Source organism: Argentina silus (assembly GCF_951799395.1).
Source record: "Argentina silus genome assembly, chromosome: 10".
Taxonomy (NCBI): domain Eukaryota; kingdom Metazoa; phylum Chordata; class Actinopteri; order Argentiniformes; family Argentinidae; genus Argentina; species Argentina silus.
In genome coordinates this window covers 6,234,133-6,255,130 of record NC_139664.1, presented here as the reverse complement: position 1 = coordinate 6,255,130, position 20,998 = coordinate 6,234,133, and the positions used below count along the sequence as shown (strand labels likewise).

General features: G+C 42.3%; 3 protein-coding genes and 1 long non-coding RNA gene across 5 annotated transcripts in view; 1 reads left to right on the top strand and 3 right to left on the bottom strand.

The window, feature by feature from the left end:
* The window catches only part of LOC310810526 (forkhead box protein O6-like), a gene marked incomplete at both ends in the record, with an annotated part of 26,289 nt that extends 23,218 nt beyond the window's left edge, over nucleotides 1-3,071 (bottom strand). The window contains one exon of the mRNA XM_083678318.1: nucleotides 2,577-3,071. Within this exon, the coding sequence (XP_083534444.1) occupies nucleotides 2,577-3,071 (495 nt within the window). The remainder of the gene's footprint in view (nucleotides 1-2,576) is intronic.
* Nucleotides 3,072-9,378: 6,307 nt separating this feature from the next.
* On the bottom strand, nucleotides 9,379-11,168 carry med18 (mediator of RNA polymerase II transcription, subunit 18 homolog (yeast)). 2 transcript variants are annotated; one of them, XM_083679675.1, is made up of 3 exons: nucleotides 10,887-11,168; nucleotides 10,495-10,603; nucleotides 9,379-10,340 (listed from the first exon to the last, which is right to left on the bottom strand). In XM_083679675.1, the coding sequence occupies exons 2-3, from the start codon at nucleotides 10,565-10,567 to the stop codon at nucleotides 9,787-9,789; spliced, it is 627 nt and encodes a 208-aa protein (XP_083535801.1). In that variant the 5' UTR covers nucleotides 10,568-10,603; nucleotides 10,887-11,168; the 3' UTR covers nucleotides 9,379-9,786. The 2 variants fall into 2 exon arrangements, with proteins under 2 accessions (XP_083535801.1, XP_083535802.1); XM_083679676.1 differs by having other exon boundaries at nucleotides 10,893-11,168.
* Nucleotides 11,169-11,434: 266 nt separating this feature from the next.
* Nucleotides 11,435-13,563, bottom strand: LOC310810592. The gene is made up of 5 exons (XR_014554441.1): nucleotides 13,287-13,563; nucleotides 12,468-13,201; nucleotides 12,199-12,336; nucleotides 11,963-12,003; nucleotides 11,435-11,862 (listed from the first exon to the last, which is right to left on the bottom strand). It is a non-coding gene; the product is annotated as an uncharacterized lncRNA (long non-coding RNA).
* Nucleotides 13,564-14,816: 1,253 nt separating this feature from the next.
* On the top strand, nucleotides 14,817-20,580 carry cyp4t8 (cytochrome P450, family 4, subfamily T, polypeptide 8; the record flags this gene model as incomplete). Its single annotated transcript, XM_083678607.1, has 12 exons — nucleotides 14,817-14,990; nucleotides 15,905-16,049; nucleotides 16,165-16,209; nucleotides 16,453-16,580; nucleotides 16,746-16,870; nucleotides 17,016-17,170; nucleotides 17,334-17,440; nucleotides 17,694-17,884; nucleotides 18,136-18,269; nucleotides 18,610-18,674; nucleotides 18,810-18,892; nucleotides 19,575-20,580. The coding sequence occupies 12 exons, from the start codon at nucleotides 14,817-14,819 to the stop codon at nucleotides 19,750-19,752; spliced, it is 1,530 nt and encodes a 509-aa protein (XP_083534733.1). The 3' UTR covers nucleotides 19,753-20,580.
* Nucleotides 20,581-20,998: the final 418 nt, after the last annotated feature.

Here is a 20,998-nt window from a genome sequence, read left to right as displayed (position 1 = left end):
TCTGCGTTCTTTGGGGGGGGGATTGGAGTGAGAGAAAAAAAAAAAGTAGTGTATGATGCAAGCAATCTTATCCAACTCACACACTCTTGCTCATATCAAAAATAATTGGGGAGACTGATATGATTGTGCAAGTATATGTTAGGAGCGTCTTGATCTACATCGCCATCCAACTGACTCATATCCTTTAATGCAGCATCGGAATGGCCTGATGCTCTGAAAACCGGGTCTTTTCATTAAGCCCTCTGCATTGCCTCTTTGTCGCAAACGTGACTTTAACTCTAATCCTATCTCTATCTTACTGTTAGGCTGCATACATACATATATACATATTTCATATGGAACACACCTGCTAGGGACTGTGTCCTCACTGCTGAACATGTGAGTGCCTCTAAGTATATGTTTACATTCCCTCATCTGTCTCTACAGTGGAACCAGGTCAGGGCTATTACTGACATTACGCCTGCTTTTAAACAACGTACCTAATCCCCCCCTCATTACCTGGAATGGGCCGTGTCCTGCCTGTGACTCAAAATAGCCGTAGCCCTCAGACTTCCACTGTCAAACCCCCTAATTTGCAGTTTCGTAACTGTTGAGCTGGGACACTGGCGCTGCAGATAAAGTGGCCTGGCTGTCGCTTAGGGACTTAGCGTAGATGTTGCCATCGAGGTAGAGTGCAGGGATAATGGCCCTAAGCTACCTGCAGACACACCTTAGCAGAGCTCACTTAAATGGGATGGGCTTAGAGGCAGTCAGGCGCTTGTGATTAACACTGAGGAGACTGGAAGGCTCAGGTCATGACTGGGGTTCATGACTCATGACTGGGGTTATGTTTTAGACAGGGACACAGGTATGTATACGGTATGAACAGGAAAGAAATCCACATAAAGACATGAGGATAAATGTATGTCTACATCGAAAAAGTGTTTGTAACATACAAATTAAATGTTTTATGATGCCCCGTTGTGAAAGTTTAATTTGTCACAAAATAAAACTTAAATTAAGTTGGCTCTACACCTGTGGAATAACACTGTAATTACTGTAGTAATGGCATTGTAATACCATGCTGTTACATATTAAATGGTATATGGATTTGAGCAATTTGTTATTACAAACGGGTTTTTTTTAAAAACAGCAATTATTCCACTTGTGTAATAGCACCAACTGCTCAGCTCCATAAGCATTTTCAAGGCAATTACTAATGTACAATGAAACAGCATGTTAATACAATGGGTGTCCACATGTAAAGTGTGACCGTAATCTGTACCATTTAACCAAATAGTTTGGAACCCTCTATCTATATTCTCTGACAACAATGCTAGAGAATGCCGTAGTGACACCCTGAACTAAGACACAACTGACAGGAGGCACTGTTACTCCTCCTAATGATGATGGTCGTGGCGTAATCATCTGTGTTTTGACCAGGTCACTGGTAGCAGTGAGGGCAACACCATGACCATATGCCCAGTGGAACTATGCTGTGTGGATGCGGTCACGTGTCAGACAGACAGTACTAGGGGACCATGATGACAGTGCCTTTCAACACAGCCTTGAGGGAATACAACTGGAGTGACTGATCATCCACAAAGAGGGTCTGCAGTAGAAAATACGGTTCACCAGACAGCACCATACAGAGGTGAAGAGTGAGAGGCTTTTCAGGTGTGGCTTGAACACTCCCACACCATTCTCACATGGCCTTGAAGATGTCACCTCTCCAGAAGTGCAAGATCAGCCTCACTCAGTCTCTCTGTGTAGTATAGTATAGTAAATTTTTCTTCCAATTTTCACTTTTGAAGTCTGGACATTCTGTTGTTTTATTGAAGAACGTGAAGGTGACAGATTGTATGGGGAGGCTAGAAGGTGGTAGTGTGTGGTCAGTGGAGATGAGCCCTCTCTCAATATTAACATTGTAGACAGCTGACCAGCTGACCAGGAAGTGTCCCTTGGGATTTTAAAAGACACAGAAGTCAAATACATGTAGCTCATATTTGCAGGGCAAAAGAAAGAGAGAGAGAGGGCGCGCAGAGAGAGAGAGAGAGAGAGAGAGAGAGAGAGAGAGAGAGAGAGAGAGAGAAGAGAGAGAGAGAGAGAGAGAGAGAGAGAGAGGAGAGAGAGAGAGAGAGAGAGAGAGAGAGAGAGAGCGAGAGAGAGAGAGAGAGAAAGAGAGAGAGAGAGAGAGTATGTAATGCATGGCTTTGACATATTCATAGGAAAAGGGGGGCATATACTCATCATACTCAATCATGTAGCCAAACTGAGCAATTTGAATAAGGGTAGGTAGATAGCCCACTGTAACAGCCACTACCCTTATCTATTCTATTGTACCGTCAATGGTAATTCATTGATTAGTGCTATTGAGAGCAATAGTGAGCAACGGCAGAATAGTGCATGGCACCATCCATGCGTAACCAGTACATTATCCAAGAGACATGTGGGTGATATGCTGGGTAAGGGTTACCATTTGAAATAGTGGATATAATATCCAACATTGTCGTGAGACGTCTGGTGTGATTAATACTGAAATTAATATTCCCCACTAACATTGGTGGAGGTGCTCGACCCATTCCCATTTGCCTTACCTTCCATCCAGCTGAGCTGTTACTGTCGCCCTTATCCTTGAAATAGGGCACATAGCGGACCATCCAGTCGTATATCTGTGACAGCGTGAGTCTTTTTTCAGCGGCGCTCTCAATGGCGCGAGTGATAAGGTCCGCGTAGGACTGGTTACCCCATGCGTTCCGCCGCGAGGATTTGGCTTTGCGCAACTGTCCGGTTACATCGAGCGACGCGCCGGCCAGGCATGGGTGCGTCGCACCGGTGGGAACCGGGGCGCCGGCTGGATGCTTCAGCTCCGCCGGCGCGCCACCCACTCTCCCCGCTCTGCATGCGGGAACGTCCTCCGGTTCTACCTTGATGTTGGCCAGTGGAAGACCCCCACTGACCTCGTGTCCTCCGGGGAAATCCTCCGGACAAGGCAATGGCCAGGTGCATGAGCGAGGCCGACTTTGCGGCTCGAAATCCGAATCGATATCAACCTGATGAGTCTCCAATTCGTCGTCCTCCATCATCAACATTTATCCTCAATCGTGAGGGAATAACGATTAGAAAGAAAGAAATACCTCCACGATTTCTGTATTGTCTTCAATACTACTTCACGTTGAAATCCGTCTCGTGACAGGAATATTATAGTCTGATTCTATAAGCAAAAGATCAAATCTTAGAGAAGCCGGTAATTGTGGAGATGGATCATTTTGAATAGCCTGCAATATCACAACCCCGCGTGTAAAGATAAGAGTAGCAATAATAGCAATAATAATCTTTCTCCCATTTTACCTGGAATAAAACCTATTAAAATGCAAAATGTGTTAAATTTCTGATTGCCTGGGCTACATATCCATTTACAACGGTCAGTCCACAATGTCAGTTATCAAGGCTTTGTAATCCGGTTGCAGCAACAGATGATATCTCAGATAACGAGGATACAAATGCAGCGAGCCGTCGAAAGATTCAGCCAGAACACTGTCTACACTCTACAATAATGGACAATCAACAGGATTGCATATAGACAGCATCCAGTGAAGCGATGTGTGATTACAGCACATTATTAAATCTTCCAGTCTTCAAGGATAAGGTTGGAACACGCAAGTCCATTCACACACACCAGCATCCAGACTCTAAAAAGAAAGAAACCGACAAGCATGTGTCATAAAGCGACACAATTCCATACAAGATCAGCACAGTCCAGTCTCTCGTCCACTTCGTTGATAAAAATGACTAATCACACATCTTCCTCGCTTCCAGTATATCGCTCACATTGACCCTATCTCCAATCTGCCACTCTCGGATCCCTCACATGTTCTCATTTGCCTACAACTCGTTTCGTAGATGTGAACTGTTGATGACGCGCTGGCGCCGTAGTGTGAATAAATGCTGCCAATTGGATGGCGCATATGAAGTCATTATTCCCAGAACATGCTTAGAGGTAAGGCAGTCTGAACTCTCCATCCATTATAAAGCGGGGAAAAATATTTCCATACCAAATTAAAATTTCAATTCTGCTTAATGTTCTCCCTGCCAGGGCTTTACAGGCGACTGCTGCGCGTTTAATGCGACTGTCTCCACATCCAATTAAAAATAACCCAAGCACTCTCCAAAATTCACTGGCACTCCTTACGAGGAGAACTATATGCAGTCAGCTTCGTGAGAGTTAACACATATGTTGTCCTCTTTTTACTCTCTCATGGGCTCCTTGATTATCTGTCCATGGTCTTCTTTTGGTTGCTCTAGTATCCAAAAGACCCCCACTGACGCGCAACCACTCGGACGTGTCGACACCCATAGAAATATAATGATATAATTATATTTCTATGTCGACCCCATTGGTGGTACAGTAGAACTCTGGGAGTGTAGTTTTCTATCACGATTAGATAGATTTAGTTCAGATTACCAGAGATTAGGTAACCCCATATTCTAATCCGATATGTAAAATGGTTATGATGTTCAATTATCTGCTCCCATCAAAAAAATAACACTTAGCACATTTTTCCCTCACTTTGTCCATCAAATCGCATATGAGTCTCGACGCTGATAGCAACCTGTCCGTCTCACAGACTATTGTTGATGTACCAGAGTGAGTAGCAGCCTTGTTTGACCCATGCGTGCGTAAAACTCCCAGATTGCTACATTGACCGTGGGGATTCCGCCCACGCCTCGTGAACGGCGCCGCCCCCTCGTGCGTAAAGTTGATAGCTGGGCGGGTGTGTGGATCAGCCGCATCAACGCGATTGGCCACCGCGTACACGTCACTCTGTCCATTGGGCGAGTCCCTAGAAAAAGAGGTGGACATTGGCGTTCACATGGACATTGTTGTGTGTTATTGGTGGTAATGGCGAGTATTCTGACTCTTGGCGTCACAAATTGAGGCTTCTGTCAGCAGTTGGCATGGGGGCTGGCCAAAATCGCTAATAGTCTCTAGGCTCTCAGAGATGAGTGTATTTTTAACATGAGTAATCGTATCTTGCAAAACCTAAAAGACAACGGTAGAGAGAAATAATAGATAGTTCCCACTTATCTATCATGAGTCAGTGGTTTGGGAGAAAGATACACTACAGACTTATTAAAATCAAATGCAGTAATATACACCCAAGGAATATAAACCATTAGGAGCTCAGGGGCAGTGTAAACAAATTTATTCACTGGTCCACTTGTGCTTCTCATACGATTTTGAACAAGTACAATAACAAATAAAGAAACAGAAACACAATGGCTAGGGCTCAGCATACAACAACGTTAACCTTGCTCTTGTAACACCCCTCTATAACACAAAGAGCATATGTACTGTTAATGCATGTATATACTTAGTTTGCTTGTGATAAGCAATGATTTGCACAGAACAGCAAGGAACATGAATAGAAAAACGTTTTTGATTAGTCAAGGAATGAATTGTTATCCTTAACCATAAAAATGTTTTGGGTAAACCTGTACAGGTTGGCTAGCTGCCTATCCTCCAGGGAATAAACCAACCAAATGTTGTGGCCATTAGGGAACGTCTGCAGTGAACACATCAGAATGCAAATCACACTTCACACGCAGTCACCCCAATACCTGTGTAGTAACTATGTCATTACTATAGTAACAACACGAATAACAATAAATCAAACAGAACAAACAAACAAATAGCAACTGAGATCGTCCACCGTGTCATACCTAGCACACCTACTTAAGAACTTAAGAACTTGCACAACAACATACCCACACTGAGTACTCAGACGTGTGTAATGTTGTGGTACTGTTTGTCACACTTGTGAAATTGCACGTGTCCAAAATAGCACATGCAGGAGGTGGAGGGATGTGTCATAGTGTGTCACTGGTGTGACTAGATGTCCCTCAACGCAATAGCAGACTGGCCATATGGAGCACTGGGAGAATTCCCGGCAGGCCGGTGGATCTGTGGGCTGCGGGGCCAGTGAGCGATGCAATCTGTGGGCTGCGGGGCTGGTGTATGGGCTGGTCCAAGGCCGTTTTGTTGTCCCAGTCCGTCCCTGCTTCAACAATATAATACAGATAAAATGTCATGTCGCTTCTGCTAATTTGTGTATGCTGTGCTTATAGAGCAATGTTTCCATGCCATCTTAGTAAACCATTTCAATCTCACTATTCTTACGTCTTTTGCCGTGTCATCTGTCCTTAGGTGTGAAAAATGTGATTTGCATTGCTGGGGACACTAGTACAGACAAAAGAGGTCAGGTCTTAAAACAAAGCACTCTGAGACTAACCAATACTGGAATGGTAATCCTATTAAATATCACGCTTTCACAATTTAGATATCATGCTTTCACAATTTGTACTGTGGCTGGTTCAAAAGCCATACAAATGTTATGGTCTGGTGGAAGATCATTCATTTTCACATTTCCATCATTTTCTGAAATAAGTTGATGGTTGATCTTTGATGGTACAATACTGAGTGTATAAAAGTTAAAAACAGAGAATATAGGTCTATGTACCAATTATGAGCTTCTGAGTTTCATTGCATAACATGTCTTACAAGGTACACCTACACAGAGTAGATAGAACAACACGTAAACAATATGAGATGATGAGAGACAGTCGTACCAATCTTGTGGCTTAGAACAGGACCACACCTCACGGGGGAGAGAAGAGGGGGATGAGAGGAGGAAGAGAAAGAGGAGGAGGAGGAGGAGAAGAAGGGAGAAAGACAGACAGAGGAGAGGCCCTGCCAGCAGACGTAGCGTCAAGAGTCTGTGTGTACGGGCCCCTCCAGGCAGGGTGCTTTACGCCGTCCCCATACCAGACATTCCAGAGGCAGGAGGGCTGGCTTCAGGCGCTCTGCGGCTGATCTTAGAACAGCCAGTTCAGCACAGCAACCGCTCAGGCCGCAAGCGGGGCTAGAGAGCGGAGAGTTGCGACAAGACGTGCTTTGTGCCTGTCAATTTGCACCACCAGAAAAAGCACACGTCGGAATTTCATTCACATAACAAACAGATTGTAATTTGTCTCCCACCCACTTCTTCTTCCACAGCCAAGACCCACCCTCTCATCCCGAACCAGGCCACTCTGGCCGTCCCCCCGACCTCACTGGGTTACATAACTTGGTCTTGTGTCCGCTTCTGTGCGAAGCTCTGGGATGGGTGGAAGTTGGAGTAGCCACAAGGAGGCTCGGGGGAGATCGATGTCCGTCCTGGGAAATACGCCTCCCCTCCGGTTCCCCTCCCAGGACCCATCCAGCCCACACTTACCCAGCATATGGGCTCCCAATGACACAGGAAGGAGAGGGCTGTGCTCCAAGTATTGGGAATGTTCCCTGAGTAGGCGAGGCCGGATTTCACCCCTCCGTGGCACAAGCCCAAGTTGGGCTGACTTAAAGACTTCCTGCCCCGGGCAAGAGTCAGCTTATCATGGCACAGATCTTGGCACTTGCTCAGCCTAGTATGAACATAATGTTCAGAGGCACAAAGATGATTGGTGCCAAGAGCTTTAATTAAGACAGTGGGGCGGAATGGAAAATAGAAAACAGAAAAAAAGTGTGCAGGTAACGGCTGCTTTCCAGGTTCGAGGGGCAGAGAGAGGTTTAACTAATACGATATGACACTGGACGTTAATCCTATTTACAAGTTAAACACTGACTGAATTATCAAATTCACCAGAGGGGAAAACCGGTGTGACACCATTCTCTTCTTTACCGCGCACGTAATCTTCTCCTTTAATACTCTCCTGTGCAAAGCTGTTTTGTTGGGGGCAAGGATATGAGAATAAGTGGGACAATAATTCATGTTGTGGGACACATCTAGGCCCTATAGTGCCCTGACAATCCTACAGTCTTCTATCTGTTGAGGAGAACAGTCTTTGAGATGCCCATTGCTTGACTTGAATAGATAGACTCTATTTTATCGCTAGAAGTGGTAGAATACTACTGCACATGAGAATTACTATTTAGTACAAATCCCAAGAGGCCATGCTTCTATCTCATTGGCCAATCTGCTTTCTCAGGGGCACTCTGGTATCCATTTAGAAGAAACTGAACGGCAGCACATCAATTGGCCTCCAGCAGTGGGTTAAATCACTCACTTGCACAAGCCATTGGTTGGCTGGATCCACAATGGTTAAACGGGCCCGATGCCAAGACGCTGATTAGCCCGGCTCTGGCTGTGCTCTCCAGGCAGTGAGAAGAGGAGAAGTACCCTGGGAGCTCAGCTCATCACCAAAGAGCCGGGTACTAAACACAAGTTTAAGTGGAATAAAGCCGGCAGAATGTGTAGTATGAATGCTGGACATATGCAGCCCTGGGCAAGATAGGCATCTGCTTCTTTGATACATAATTCACTTACAGCTGAAGCACTGTGCTTCAGTCCTTTAGGCCATGAGTCTGGTTTGGTTGTTGGTCACGGAGGTAAGACAGACTACGCCTTCATCTGGCTGTGTATCGTACTCTCATTAATGATAAACTATTGAAGTAGGCCTATACTTTTGAGTATAAAAGAGAGTAGGCATTGGTATTTGAACAAGGACAAGAGGTGGGCAATTGAAAACACCCAGAATGAGGTGTCCTATAGAAAGAATGTGTGCATTGCTGAATGTGCAGAATGCAGGTTTGAAGTGAGGGCAGGTGAGCCCATGTTAGAGGCAGCATTCATCTCCTCACCTTTCCGCTCCAGTGAGCTTGGTCTCACTAGACCCTGACATGCAGGTAGGTCAATGAGTAGAGACAGCCACCTGCCTCCATGCCCTTCCCTTAAGACACTCAACCCTTCACACACAGGGTCACTTTACACTGCACTAATGCATTTGACTACATTAAAAGCGGTGCCACGACTCTAAAATGCTGAAAGAGAGGGCACCAGCTGATAACTTTGATCTTCATCCTCAAATGGACATGATGACACATTAGTGGAGACAAGGCCATTCTACATGTACATTAAGCAACCGAAGGCCTCAGTACTTGTACATGTAATAGCCTCAGCTCATGTTGCCATAAAAGGAGGTACTAATGGGTTAACATTGGAAATGAGAGGGGAAGGGAGGGAGGGGGGGGGGAATCAATGCTTTTGTAAGAGGAAGAAAGGAAAGCTTTCACAGGTCTATGTATCATTAAGCAATTGAGAAAGCTAATTAGAGTGGGGGGAAGAGATGTGCAGATCTCACGGCTAATTATTACCATGGCAACCGCAGCTCATGTGTAGATGATCTGAAGCACCGATACAACTAGCTCCAACAAGACAGGTAGCCCAGTTTCCAGAAGGAGCAGCAGTGCCCCCTTGTGGTAAACAATGAAAATGCTCGTTTAGTATGTGAAAGTGTATGAAAGTTTCACAGTATGTTAGAGTTGATTTATGCGTGTAATCCAAGGAGGACCCAGTTGAGAAAAATATTATTTTTAATAAACAAAATAACTTGGAAAATGTTCCAACACCAAACAAAGGTTATTTACAAGAATGACTATGGTCTAAAAGTCACACCACTGTGAATGGAAATAGCTGTTGAGGTTTTACTCATTCAAAGCCTCCTATTTGTCACATAATCCATGTGGGCTAAACCATAATCCTCAGGTGAAGTCCCTTTTTTAAACACCACAACAACATGCTAATGACAGACTGTCTTTTTCCAAATGTCCATGATAAGCATCATGAGTGACCATGACCCCATCAACTGGTAAAAACAGACAGTACAGAAGCACTTAGTCCTTTTGAGAATCTCGTCTCATACATAAAATAAAAAAAATGACTGCCAGATGACTGGCTCATGACATCTCCCCTACTCCATGTCCATGCTCCATCACATGTGTCTCTTGGGGTCAATCTTCTCCAGGTGAACCAGGGGCTTTAGCTGCTCTGCGAAGCTGCGCATCTCCTCAGACATGGTATCCTGTCCGGCGGGTGCCAGAACACTCAGCTCCACCAGGTAGGACAGCGAGAGCGGCTCAGTGTTCTCCGTGTTCCCGGGTACCAGGACGCGTGACAGCTTGCTGACCACCACTTTGAGAATGCCCCTGCGGAAAATGTGCCCCTTGGCCACGAACTCGTGGTCCATGCGAAAGCCCATCTCGTTGAGGAACTCGGGCAGGCTGTGCGAGGCAGCCACATCCACACAGTTGCGTACCAGGGCGTGCCGGCTCTTGTCCCCCACCTCGGGCTGGCCCAGGTAGCGTAGGTGCCAGGGGGCGGTGGGGTGGGAGAGGGAGCGACGGGCACGCAACAGGAAAGGGTTACCTTGTTGACCCTTCAGGAGGTAGACAAGCTCGTGGTCGGCGAAGCTCTCAGGTTCCATGTTGTCGCATAGGCCCCGGAGGCGATGCAGTAGGCTTTCAAGAGCCTGGTCTAGGACACTGCCTGTGATGAGGGGACAGTATAAAACAAAGTTAGCATTGTAACATTAATACATTTACAGAATTAATGGAGAGTATAGCACTATGAACTTAAACTATTTGTGTTAAAAAGTACAGAGGCTTGCATGAGAGGCTACCTACAACTAGAACTGTCTCACCTTGCAACAGATACTCCATCATGTTAATGGTGCCCCCCGTGACGGGCATCACAGTGACCTGTGGGGCCTCCATCTCTTCTCAGAGCCAAACACCCTCAAACGTTTCTGCCTGGACAATGTGAATAATTGGAAATCTCTCAATTAATGACACAATGACTTGGCTTAGCTATTGGGAATTACAATCAATTGCAGATGCATTGCTCTTGCTTGCTCTAATCATGGAACGTTCCACGGTGATTAATAATCTGACCTCGTCGTGAGAACTTAGTTCAGGTGTTAGCATTTTACTTTCAGTCTTTCATGAACTCACAATGATCAGAGCAAAGAGATTATTTACTCTGCGCCAAATAGAAAAAGTCAACAGCTAGATATACGAAAGCACAAAAACGAACCTTTACTTGTGATTAGCGCAGACCGCGCAGTGTCGCTCCTCCAGCAGCAGTTCCACACTACAGACCGTGGATGAATAGGCCACACGGGTCTAGCCTAGTAGCTAGCTAGCTGAATATGTGGGACTTAAAAAACGTTTTTAACTTAAAAAGCGAGAGCATAAGACTGGAGATTAAAAAAATAAACAAAAAAAGGCCCCGATATTTTGCACGATAACATAAATTATTTAAAAATTCCTCTTTTCTTCTTGGGAAAGCAACGATGACAGCTCGCGTGCGTATCACACTGCTGCTGTTGCCGCTGAAATCCGCGCGTCGAACCGCGAGCAAGTTCCGTTTTTTTTTTTTTTTTTTTTTTATCTCAACATTATACTTATAATTAGGACCTAACACTTCTTTTGGTCAGACCTTGATCAGACACTCTGATCCAACACAATTATGAACAAGAACTTATGAGGCTCTGCCCTGTAAAATAAAACCCTGTTTGTTAAATAAAAAAAAATATATAAAAACAAACGTGCTTCAGGTCACAATTGTGTTCGTTTGTCGTGTTTATTATGGCTATGACAAAATTTTACACTTGTGGTAGCCATGTATTTCATAAGACGTTTTCAGATGTAAAATATAAATAAACAATGTCTAAATGTACATGTAAATACATGTAAGCTACATATACAATAAAATATATAATATCATAAATAATTACAAATAAAAAACGTACTCAACCAACTGTATTTTTCATGTTTAGACTACAAATAATATCATAAAATGTGAGAGAACGTATTTACAGTGAAGTAGGTCTACCTACACAATCATTGCCAGACACAGCCACAGGTAAAGTAGGCCTAAAACAACAACATATCAGAGAATATTTCTAGACTCGGATCGAACTATACACACAATCACGGTCAGAACTGATGATGCTTCTCTGTTGAGGACTCCTGATAACCAAGGACGAATAATGTATTTCAACTTCCTCCTACAAAGAGATTAGAGAGTGATTATTATCTCTACAACTACCACATAAATCATGGTAAAAGATATGGCTATACTGATTAAAATGGGTTTCGATAACTTACATTAAAATCCTGGCCACCACAAATTGGATGATTGGCAGAAGCTTAAACATTTGAACAAACAGATATTATAAGCCTGCTATAAATGTGTACACATATTATTTAACATCAACACATCAAAGCTTCGCAAACAATTTAATGCATGGTCACAAACAATACATGATTTCCTCAATATGTTGGCTAAATGCTGATTTCACCAACTGAATAAGCCTACTGAATAATGATATTATTTCTCCTACCTGCAAGTATTCTCCATCTGAAAAGACACATTAACAGTGTCAGTAGGACTACGGTGAGGAACAGGCAGGCTACTAATAGGGGTCCATTCATCATTGGAGTTTTTCTTTCTCTGTCTGTGGTATTGTCTGACATATTGTCTGCAAAAGAGGCAACATTGTGGTTCAATAAATGAATACAAGTATTGTGAGCTATGAACAAGATCAGCCAATCTTAATTGAACTACAATATTTTGGACGTTTGATAACAGAAAAACACTTTTGGTTCCCACCCATGCTTATGTCCGAGGTGTGCATATATTTCGGTTCATGTGTGCTTTTAACCACATTCTCAGTTCCCTTGTGCTTTTCAGTTGCAGTGCACCTCACCGAACCCCCAGGAGTAACGAACACTGAAATATTCCATGAGTCTGTCTCCACCGTCGTGTTGTTTGGTTTTAGTCCATTGCCCCCCGTTTGACATGCCGCAGAGCAGTTTAATGTAGAAACCTTATTGGGTTTACGAGCTGAAACTGTAACATGTAAGTGCATGATCATCACCTCATCATCACATGTAATTACAATACAGTGTGTGTGTGTGTGTGTGTGTGTGTGTGTGTGTGTGTGTGTGTGTGTGTGTGTGTGTGTGTGTGTGTGTGTGTGTGTGTGTTTGTGTTTGTGTCGGTGTGTGTGTGTGTGTGTGGCGAAAGGCTGGTCACTTCACCTGTAAGCACACATAAGTTGATGGAGAGCAGTAGCTGTCTTGTTGTCTGCGCCCAACAGCTGTAGTTTCCTGCATCCTTGCCCTGGACATCACGGAGGAGGATAGAGTGGTTGGCTGTCTGCGTCAGTCTTGTCGATCCCGGGGCTTCATTGGTGGAGTTTCGAGGATCACTATTCACTGTAACTCCGTTAATACCATTTTTTTTAAAGGTCCATGTTGTCTTTGTTTCTTTGCTGAGGCATGCATGTGTAAAATCAATGCCAGCAACTCTGTAAAGAGTCTTTATTACTGGCGTGAGAGGTTCTGAAAATGAAAGGAGAGTATTTTACAGTGGACAATATTGGTCAGATTAAAAATAAAACAAAATTTAAAAAAAAATATGACTAACTTTTTTCCAGAACAATGTATGTGGGCACTCCACTTGTGCACGAGACACAAGATTGACATGAGTACGTTCCTTGATGCTCTTCTTTGAAATTGCGTATTACCAGTGAAACATTGTGTGACAAAAAAACATTCTGTTTCCATAAATCATTAGTGTACTGAATTCCATATTTATCCACTGATAAAATCAGAGTGCTATTAAATGTGCTTTTATTGTAAAACCATGCAACAGACTGTTGACGATTTTCAACATCGAGGCAAGGTATCACCACTTGAGTCCCCAACGACAGGCGTCTTGCTGCAAAGAAGGATACAATGATAAACATCTGTTGGGCTGATAAAACTGAGCATGTAATGACACAAAGAGAAAGCAAATCCTTGTTTTGTTTTTTTAAATCCTTGGTTTGATATAGTTTAGGCCCTTTTTGTGTTGTTTGATTCTACCCTATGCTATGGATTTTCGGCTATGCCTGTTGTACACCTGCCTCTACCTTCATCTACCATTATTTGCCTAGGCATACACCTGACCTTAAATTACCCCATTATCTTTTACCTGGAATGTTACCCAACATATTGCTGGTAACTCATTTGCCCAAACTCACACAATTTAATCAGGGTTAAAGTCTAAACTCACACTGCCTAATTTTGTTTACACAGTTTGGTCATACAAATGTTTTCAGTTCACAGAAACTTACAGTGTCTTAAGGCAGGAGCAGTCCAGTCCATCAGTAGAAGAATGATGGTTGAGGCCTTGATCATCATCGTGGTAGCCTCAATAGAACACTACGGAAAGATAGAGTGGCCTAGATCTAAGCAAAATATGCCTTAACAGGTCTTTCAAACAACTGCAAGTTTCCACTCTGTTAAACTGTATAGGCATAAACAGTGAGGCGTACAGCAACTATGTTTGACATTTAAAGCTTTAAGAAGTTAGGCATCCCTACCCAACCACAAAACAAAACACTTGACGCAATGATAAGTTGATATAGTAAGTGGTCCTGAACTTCTGACTGCACGTCTTGAACGTCTGACTGAAACTTTGTAACACTTCCCACGCAGGTTTCCTGTACAGCCCCCTGTATCTGGGTGATTTTTCAATCTTACTAATCGTGTGGTCTGTGACCACATTTTCCATAATGTTTGCATGCAACTTGTTTTGACAACTGAAGGGTATACTGTAACTCATGCATATGGTCACCATGATACGAACTTACAACCTTAACTGTGTTGTAAATCAAAGATGAATTATTTTAATATCAATGCAACCTTGTTGTCTAACTTCAATATATTGTGATACATTTGATCAAGAGGGAGTTTTTCACATAGGGAAAATGTGAATCAGTCAAGCTGAAGGAATATACACGTTTTTGACTCCGCCCATCAACAATTTCCCCCTAATTACGACAGTCAAACCTCCCCAGCTCTCCAGACTACCGATCAGTCTTTTATGTTATGTAGGCCATCTATTGTTGACCCAGTTCAAAGTTGTTTATCTTAAATTGTTGCAATGGAATTGATCGAAACCCTGAAGAGAATGACGCCGATTTCTTTGGATTTGCATCACATTCATCACTTCGTTGCACTGTTTTGCATTATCGCTGCAATTATTAAAATTGCAAAGCTGATGATCAAAAGAAATCAGTGGATTCGGTTTCTTGAGCCATTCCCTGGACCACCACAACACTGGCTTTTCGGGCATGTCCTAGAGGTAAATGTATCTATTTGTTGAACGTGCGACTGCACGAATACGACGACTGCAACATTTTAACACCAACAACTGGAGGAGAGTGTGCATCGGAAAACTTCAGTAACTACTTTGTGCAATCGAGCACGACCTGATATGCTCGTAATAATGTAGTAAGCCAAAATTAAAGTAATCAATTAATATCTTAATGACGAATACGTCTTTTTTTTTTAGGTGTTTAAAGAACAAAACATGATCAATAAAAAGGGGCAGTTCCACAATGGCAGTTCTAACTAATGGCAAATTATGCTTGGGCTGCCTTGAGATAGGCTACTGTATAGCCTATTTTATTATTTCTACGATAATATTGGCTATGGGATACGGCCATTAGGCAAGGAGTCTGGGCATAATGACGAAATCAGCTTTTGGTTGTCTAAGTCAAGGAGCAATCAGAACAGGTGAAATGGGTCTAGAAGGGTCTTGCAATTGCTGTTGGACAGATAATTATGCATAGTTCCAGGCACCAGCTCATTAAAGGAGCTGCTGCGGGCTCATCCTCCTAGCATTTTACAGTAGGCGTTATGTCAGTGGAACAGCCATAAGCGGTCTTCTGTGGTCCTCTGTGGCTCAGAGCATGGCGCTTAGGTTGGGGGTTCGATTCCCCGTGGGGCCCCATATATATATACATACTGCAAAAGGTATGGCCTCACTGCGAAATAAGTTGCTTTGGATAAAAGTGTCAGCTAAATAGCATATATATATATAACAGCATGAAAGCTGTTCATTAGAGTGATATGAAGGGTATAGAATCAAAGTAAATGTAAGTTGTCTGAATGCATGCAATTCAACCAATGAATGATTTCACAGAGGGAACTACAGTAGGCCTGTTGTTAGAAACTGTGAATCCACAATTTCATGTTTCCTCTGTTCTCTTGCAGTTTCGACAAGACGGGACAGATTTAGATACGGTGGTCAAATGGGGAGAGACATACCCACTGGCCTATCAAATGTGGTTTGGTCCCTTTGTTTCATTCCTAAACATTCACCACCCAGATTACGTAAGAACCATACTGGCATCAACAGGTGTGTTGTTTTTTCCTTTTTTTAACTCTCATACAGTAGCATCATTTGTAAATCTGATTGATGGAATTCCACTCCATGTGAGTAAATACATGTTTTAATTGATTTAATTGAACAGAACCCAAGGATGACCTTGCATACAGATTTCTTATACCATGGATTGGTAAGGCTGTTTTGTTCAAATCTTTGCATCATGGCACGTTATGGTTGGCTACCAATATAGATTATGTTTGGGATTATGGTATTTGTCATCTTGAATATGATGGTATGTTTTGCTCAGATTTCTATAAAACTCTTGATGCTTTACATGTTGTGATGAGAGTTTCTATATGTAGTTATGAGCATGAATGAACATACTATAGATGTATATTTCTAGATCATACAGGATGTACTTCTCTCTCTCCAGGGGATGGCCTTCTAGTGTCTAAAGGTCAGAAATGGTTTCGGCACAGAAGACTCCTGACCCCTGGCTTCCATTACGATGTTTTGAAGCCATATGTCAAACTGATGGCAGATTCTGCCAAAACTATGTTGGTATGTTTTATGCACTGTATCAGAATTATAAGATGACAATTTAGTATTTTGAGGGAATTTCTTGACAATTTACACATAGTAAACAAACCAATTGAGTAATTAAGTAAGGGAGAAGTGTTCAGCTTGTGCTAGGTGACCAGATCTGTCTGACCTTCCTTTTTTCAGGACAAATGGGAAAGTCATTCAAAAACCAATGAGTCGTTTGAGTTATTTGAACACGTGAGCCTTATGACACTGGACAGTATTATGAAATGTGCCTTCAGCTCAAACAGCAACTGCCAGACAGAGGGGTCAGTCAATGTTTTTCTAAACTATATCTCCCATTTAAAAACACCAATATTTAATATATAATATTACAATACCCTTATTCCTCTTTTATTTATTTGCCTATTAGCAGAAAGAAATGTGTAGCTATTTGGTTTTCATTTCATTCAGAGGTACTAACTTGTACATCAAGGCGGTGTATGAGCTGAGTGACTTGGTCAATCTGCGGTTCCGGACCTTTCCCTACCACAGCGAGACTGTCTTCCACCTCAGCCCACATGGGTTTCAATACAGAAAAGCATGCAAAGTGGCACACAGCCACACAGGTATGTGTTATTCATTGTATCAGTCTCACCTAATAAATGCAGTCTCATGAATGACAATAATATTTGATTCAATGCAAAAAAAAAGCTAAATGAGCTTTAGCAATGAGCTTCTTTCTTAGCATGTCTCCTATCTAATGCTTCCCATGACACGTTCTGCGTGTAGAGGAAGTCATACAACAGAGGAAAGAAGCCTTAAAGGATGAGAAGGAGCTGGGCAGGATTCAGGCAAAGAGAAATTTGGACTTCCTGGATATCCTACTCTGCGTGCGAGTATGTCCCACTTACATTTTTCATTACATGTTTGCCGATAAATGTAATGTTATCAAGAGGAAGTAGCCTTCATATCTGATATACTATATCTTGCCATTGTGTAATGAAGAAGAGATAGCAAGAACATGTTAACCTACTCACCTAAAGGTTTTCCATTCGTTAAAAAGTGATGCTATGTTGACTATGTGCAATATGTTGTTATTGAAACGACCAGTTTGAAAGCTTCTGAGTGGCTTTATCCTCATCCACCCAGGATGAGCAAAACCAAGGGCTGTCGGATGAAGATATCCGAGCAGAGGTGGATACCTTCATGTTTGAGGGCCATGACACCACGGCCAGCGGGATCTCCTGGACTCTCTACAGCCTGGCCTGTAACCCTGATCACCAGCAGATCTGTAGGGATGAGGTCATCCATGTCCTGGATGGGAAGGACACCATAGAGTGGTTGGTTCACTGTCCAGAGGAACATCCTGTTTTGGGATGTACTGTATGTTGTGTTATATCGTATTGATTTCTCTTCATTTTGTACAAGATGTTACATTGATGATTAATAAAGGAAAGGTAATTGTGTGTGTTGCTAGTGTTTAGGCGACATGAATGTACACACAGTATGTGTGCAATTTGAACTGGTTTTGATTGTGAGCTGCACTCAACAATTTCCTTACAACTTCAGTGGATATTTTCTCTATTTGTAGGGAGGATCTCAGTAAAATACCATACACTACCATGTGTATAAAGGAATCACTCCGCCTTTACCCTCCTGTGCCTGGGATGTCCCGAAAGATAACCAAACCTATGACATTCTTTGATGGAAGAACTGTGCCTGAAGGTATGTAATGTAATGTCATCTAAATATGTACTGTGATGTACTGAAGTGGACTGCTAGGGTAGTGTTTATGATACAATGGTTGATATGTCTCAGGATTTACAATGGGCCCTTCCATAACCTTTGCCTCAGTCACCACCCATATCTAATAAAACATTTGTTATTGTGTGTCTATAGGGGCACTCCTGGTTGCATTATGGCAATCCACACTGTAATTAAAAAGATGCCGTCTCTGCCCTTGCAGATGGAACATGAAAAAAGCTGCCTTTGTGTCAAAATAGCTTGTAACAACTGCAATAACTCTACCCTTGTCAAAATAATAATTTTCTCTATTTTTTTGCAGGTTGTCTTGTTGGAACCAGTGTGTTTGGAATCCATAGGAATGCTACTGTTTGGGAGAACCCAAATGTAAGCGTTTTACTAATCTGTTTCCATGTTACTTTGTTAACTATTCATTCATTCATTCCATGCTGTCCTCTGTCATCGGTTTGTTACCAAGTATCATCTGTTCTTTCTAAAAATGTGTCCTTGGTATTTTGATAGACATTTGATCCACTCCGATTCCTGCCAGAGAACTCTGCTAAGAGGTCACCCCATGCCTTTGTGCCCTTCTCTGCTGGACCCAGGTTTGTCGCATGCCAGGGCCATGTGACTCAGTCACTATACTCAGGCACCAGCGTGGTCTGGCATCATGGCTTGGTTCTCAAATTACTGGCTGAGGGAGAATAGCTGGGCTACTCATTTACCTGACTGGAGTTTGGAACCATTGTCTCTGTGACCATGTTCTCAATCCCCTCCCCAGCATTCCAATGAAGGCACTGTGGGTGGTTTCAGGTTAACTTAGTGTTGCACAGATGTAGGCATTCTGATTGTTTATGATTATATCTTGTTATTGTAGTGTATGCTGTAAAACTTGTCTCATGCCATGGCTTTTCAAAAAACCTGTATTCATTTATTGGCAGTCACATACTGTCGAATGAACTGTACATAAGATGTAGATTTTACTCTTATAGGGCCTATGTCTATCAAGGACTGACATTGCATGCTCTAATAATGTTTCTCTCATAATGTTTTCTTCTATGCTGTCTGTCTGTCTGTCTGCCTGCCTGCCTGCCTGTCTGTCTGTCTGTCTGTCTGTCTGTCTGTCTGTCTGTCTGTCTGCCTGCCTGCCTGTCTGTCTGTCTGTCTGTCTGTCTGTCTGTCTGTCTGTCTGCCTGTCCGTCTGTCTGTCTGTCTGTCTGTCTGCCTGCCTGTCTGTCTGTCTGTCTGTCTGTCTGTCTGTCTGTGTTTTATTGTCCCCCTCTATAGAAACTGCATCGGACAGAACTTTGCCATGAATGAGATCAAAGTTGTGGTGGTGCAGACACTGAGGAGATATCACCTGATAGAGGACCCCACTAAGAAACCAAAGATGATTCCAAGACTGGTTCTACGCTCACTCAATGGGATCCATCTGAGAATCAAACCTGTCGAACTTGAAACATGAGCTTATATCCCAGTTGTGGTTATGATTTATAACATAACCTTAACTCACTAACTGACAAATAATTCCAGAACACTCACCACCTAGAGTGTTTTATGTAGTATTTACCTAGCTAATACTTTGATTGGCTACAAAATTAAGTATCATCATTTATGTATTTTTAGAATGTTGACATTTTATTCACCCTTGGCACTAAATGAGTTAATGTGGGTTTTTTATGTGCTAGTCTGCCAAGAAAGGGACACTAAAATGACTATTATATATACTGTATATTTATCAAATATATTTCAATTGCAGAATATGAATGTTGTAACTTTTGGCTTGATTCTTTTTGAGAAAGGAATTTTATAGGAATATAACACTCATTTTTATAGACTGAATTTGTGTGATACTGGTATATATACTTTGCATAGACATACAGTACCAGTCAAAAGTTTGGACACACCTTCTCATTCAATGTTTTTTTTTAAAACTTTTTTATTATTTTCTACATTTTCTACATAGATTAATATTGAAGACATCAAAACTATGAAGGAACACATATGGAATTATGTAGTAAACAAAAAAGTGTTAAACAAACCAGAATATGTTTTATATTTTAGATTCTTCAAAGTAGCCACCTTTTGCTTTGATGACAGCTTTGCACACTCTTGGCAAGGTGTGTCCAAACTTTTGACTGGTACTGTATACATCATTTAATTTGTATTTTGCCTTAACTAACTGCTTTGTTCTTGGTAGTTAACCGTTCTGACATGTACCAAATATGGTAAATAATGTACAGTTCCTTATTGGTGATATGACAATGTTGCACTTTCTTTGTTGAAAGGGAATGGACATATAGGTTAATGCAATATTATTATTCCCAAAGCACCATTTTAAATAAATTCTCAAACAACTTTCTCTAAAATTGTTAGTTTGAATCATTGATGTGTTTCCCCTTCCATTCAATATTTACTCTGAGAGATGTTTTTGTTGTTACCCATAACATAGCCTGGTATTTTACAGATTACAGAAACCTCTTGAGGTGTTTGAGCACATTATACCTTTTACTTTAACTTAAACTCTCATTCACCTGGCTGCGATCCCATATGACCGCAGTCATATAAATAATTGATTAAATTCTGATATCCAGTTCAGGTTGCTTAGCAGGGGTCAGGTCATCCTAATTGTGGCTAACACATTGTCTGTTGGTCTGTGTCTAGCGGTCTCTGATCATTCTGCGCTTGTCTGATTGTGTGACTGGTTGGCT

What these genes read in the sequence shown, in the direction of transcription:
- med18 (XM_083679675.1), bottom strand. Translation starts at nt 10,567, where the DNA reads ATGGAGGCCCCACAGGTCACTGTGATGCCCGTCACGGGGGGCACCATT. An exon ending in GATGGAGTATCTGTTGCAAG is followed by an intron (nt 10,341 to 10,494) that starts GTGAGACAGTTC and finishes CCCTCATCACAG; the next exon opens with GCAGTGTCCTAGACCAGGCT.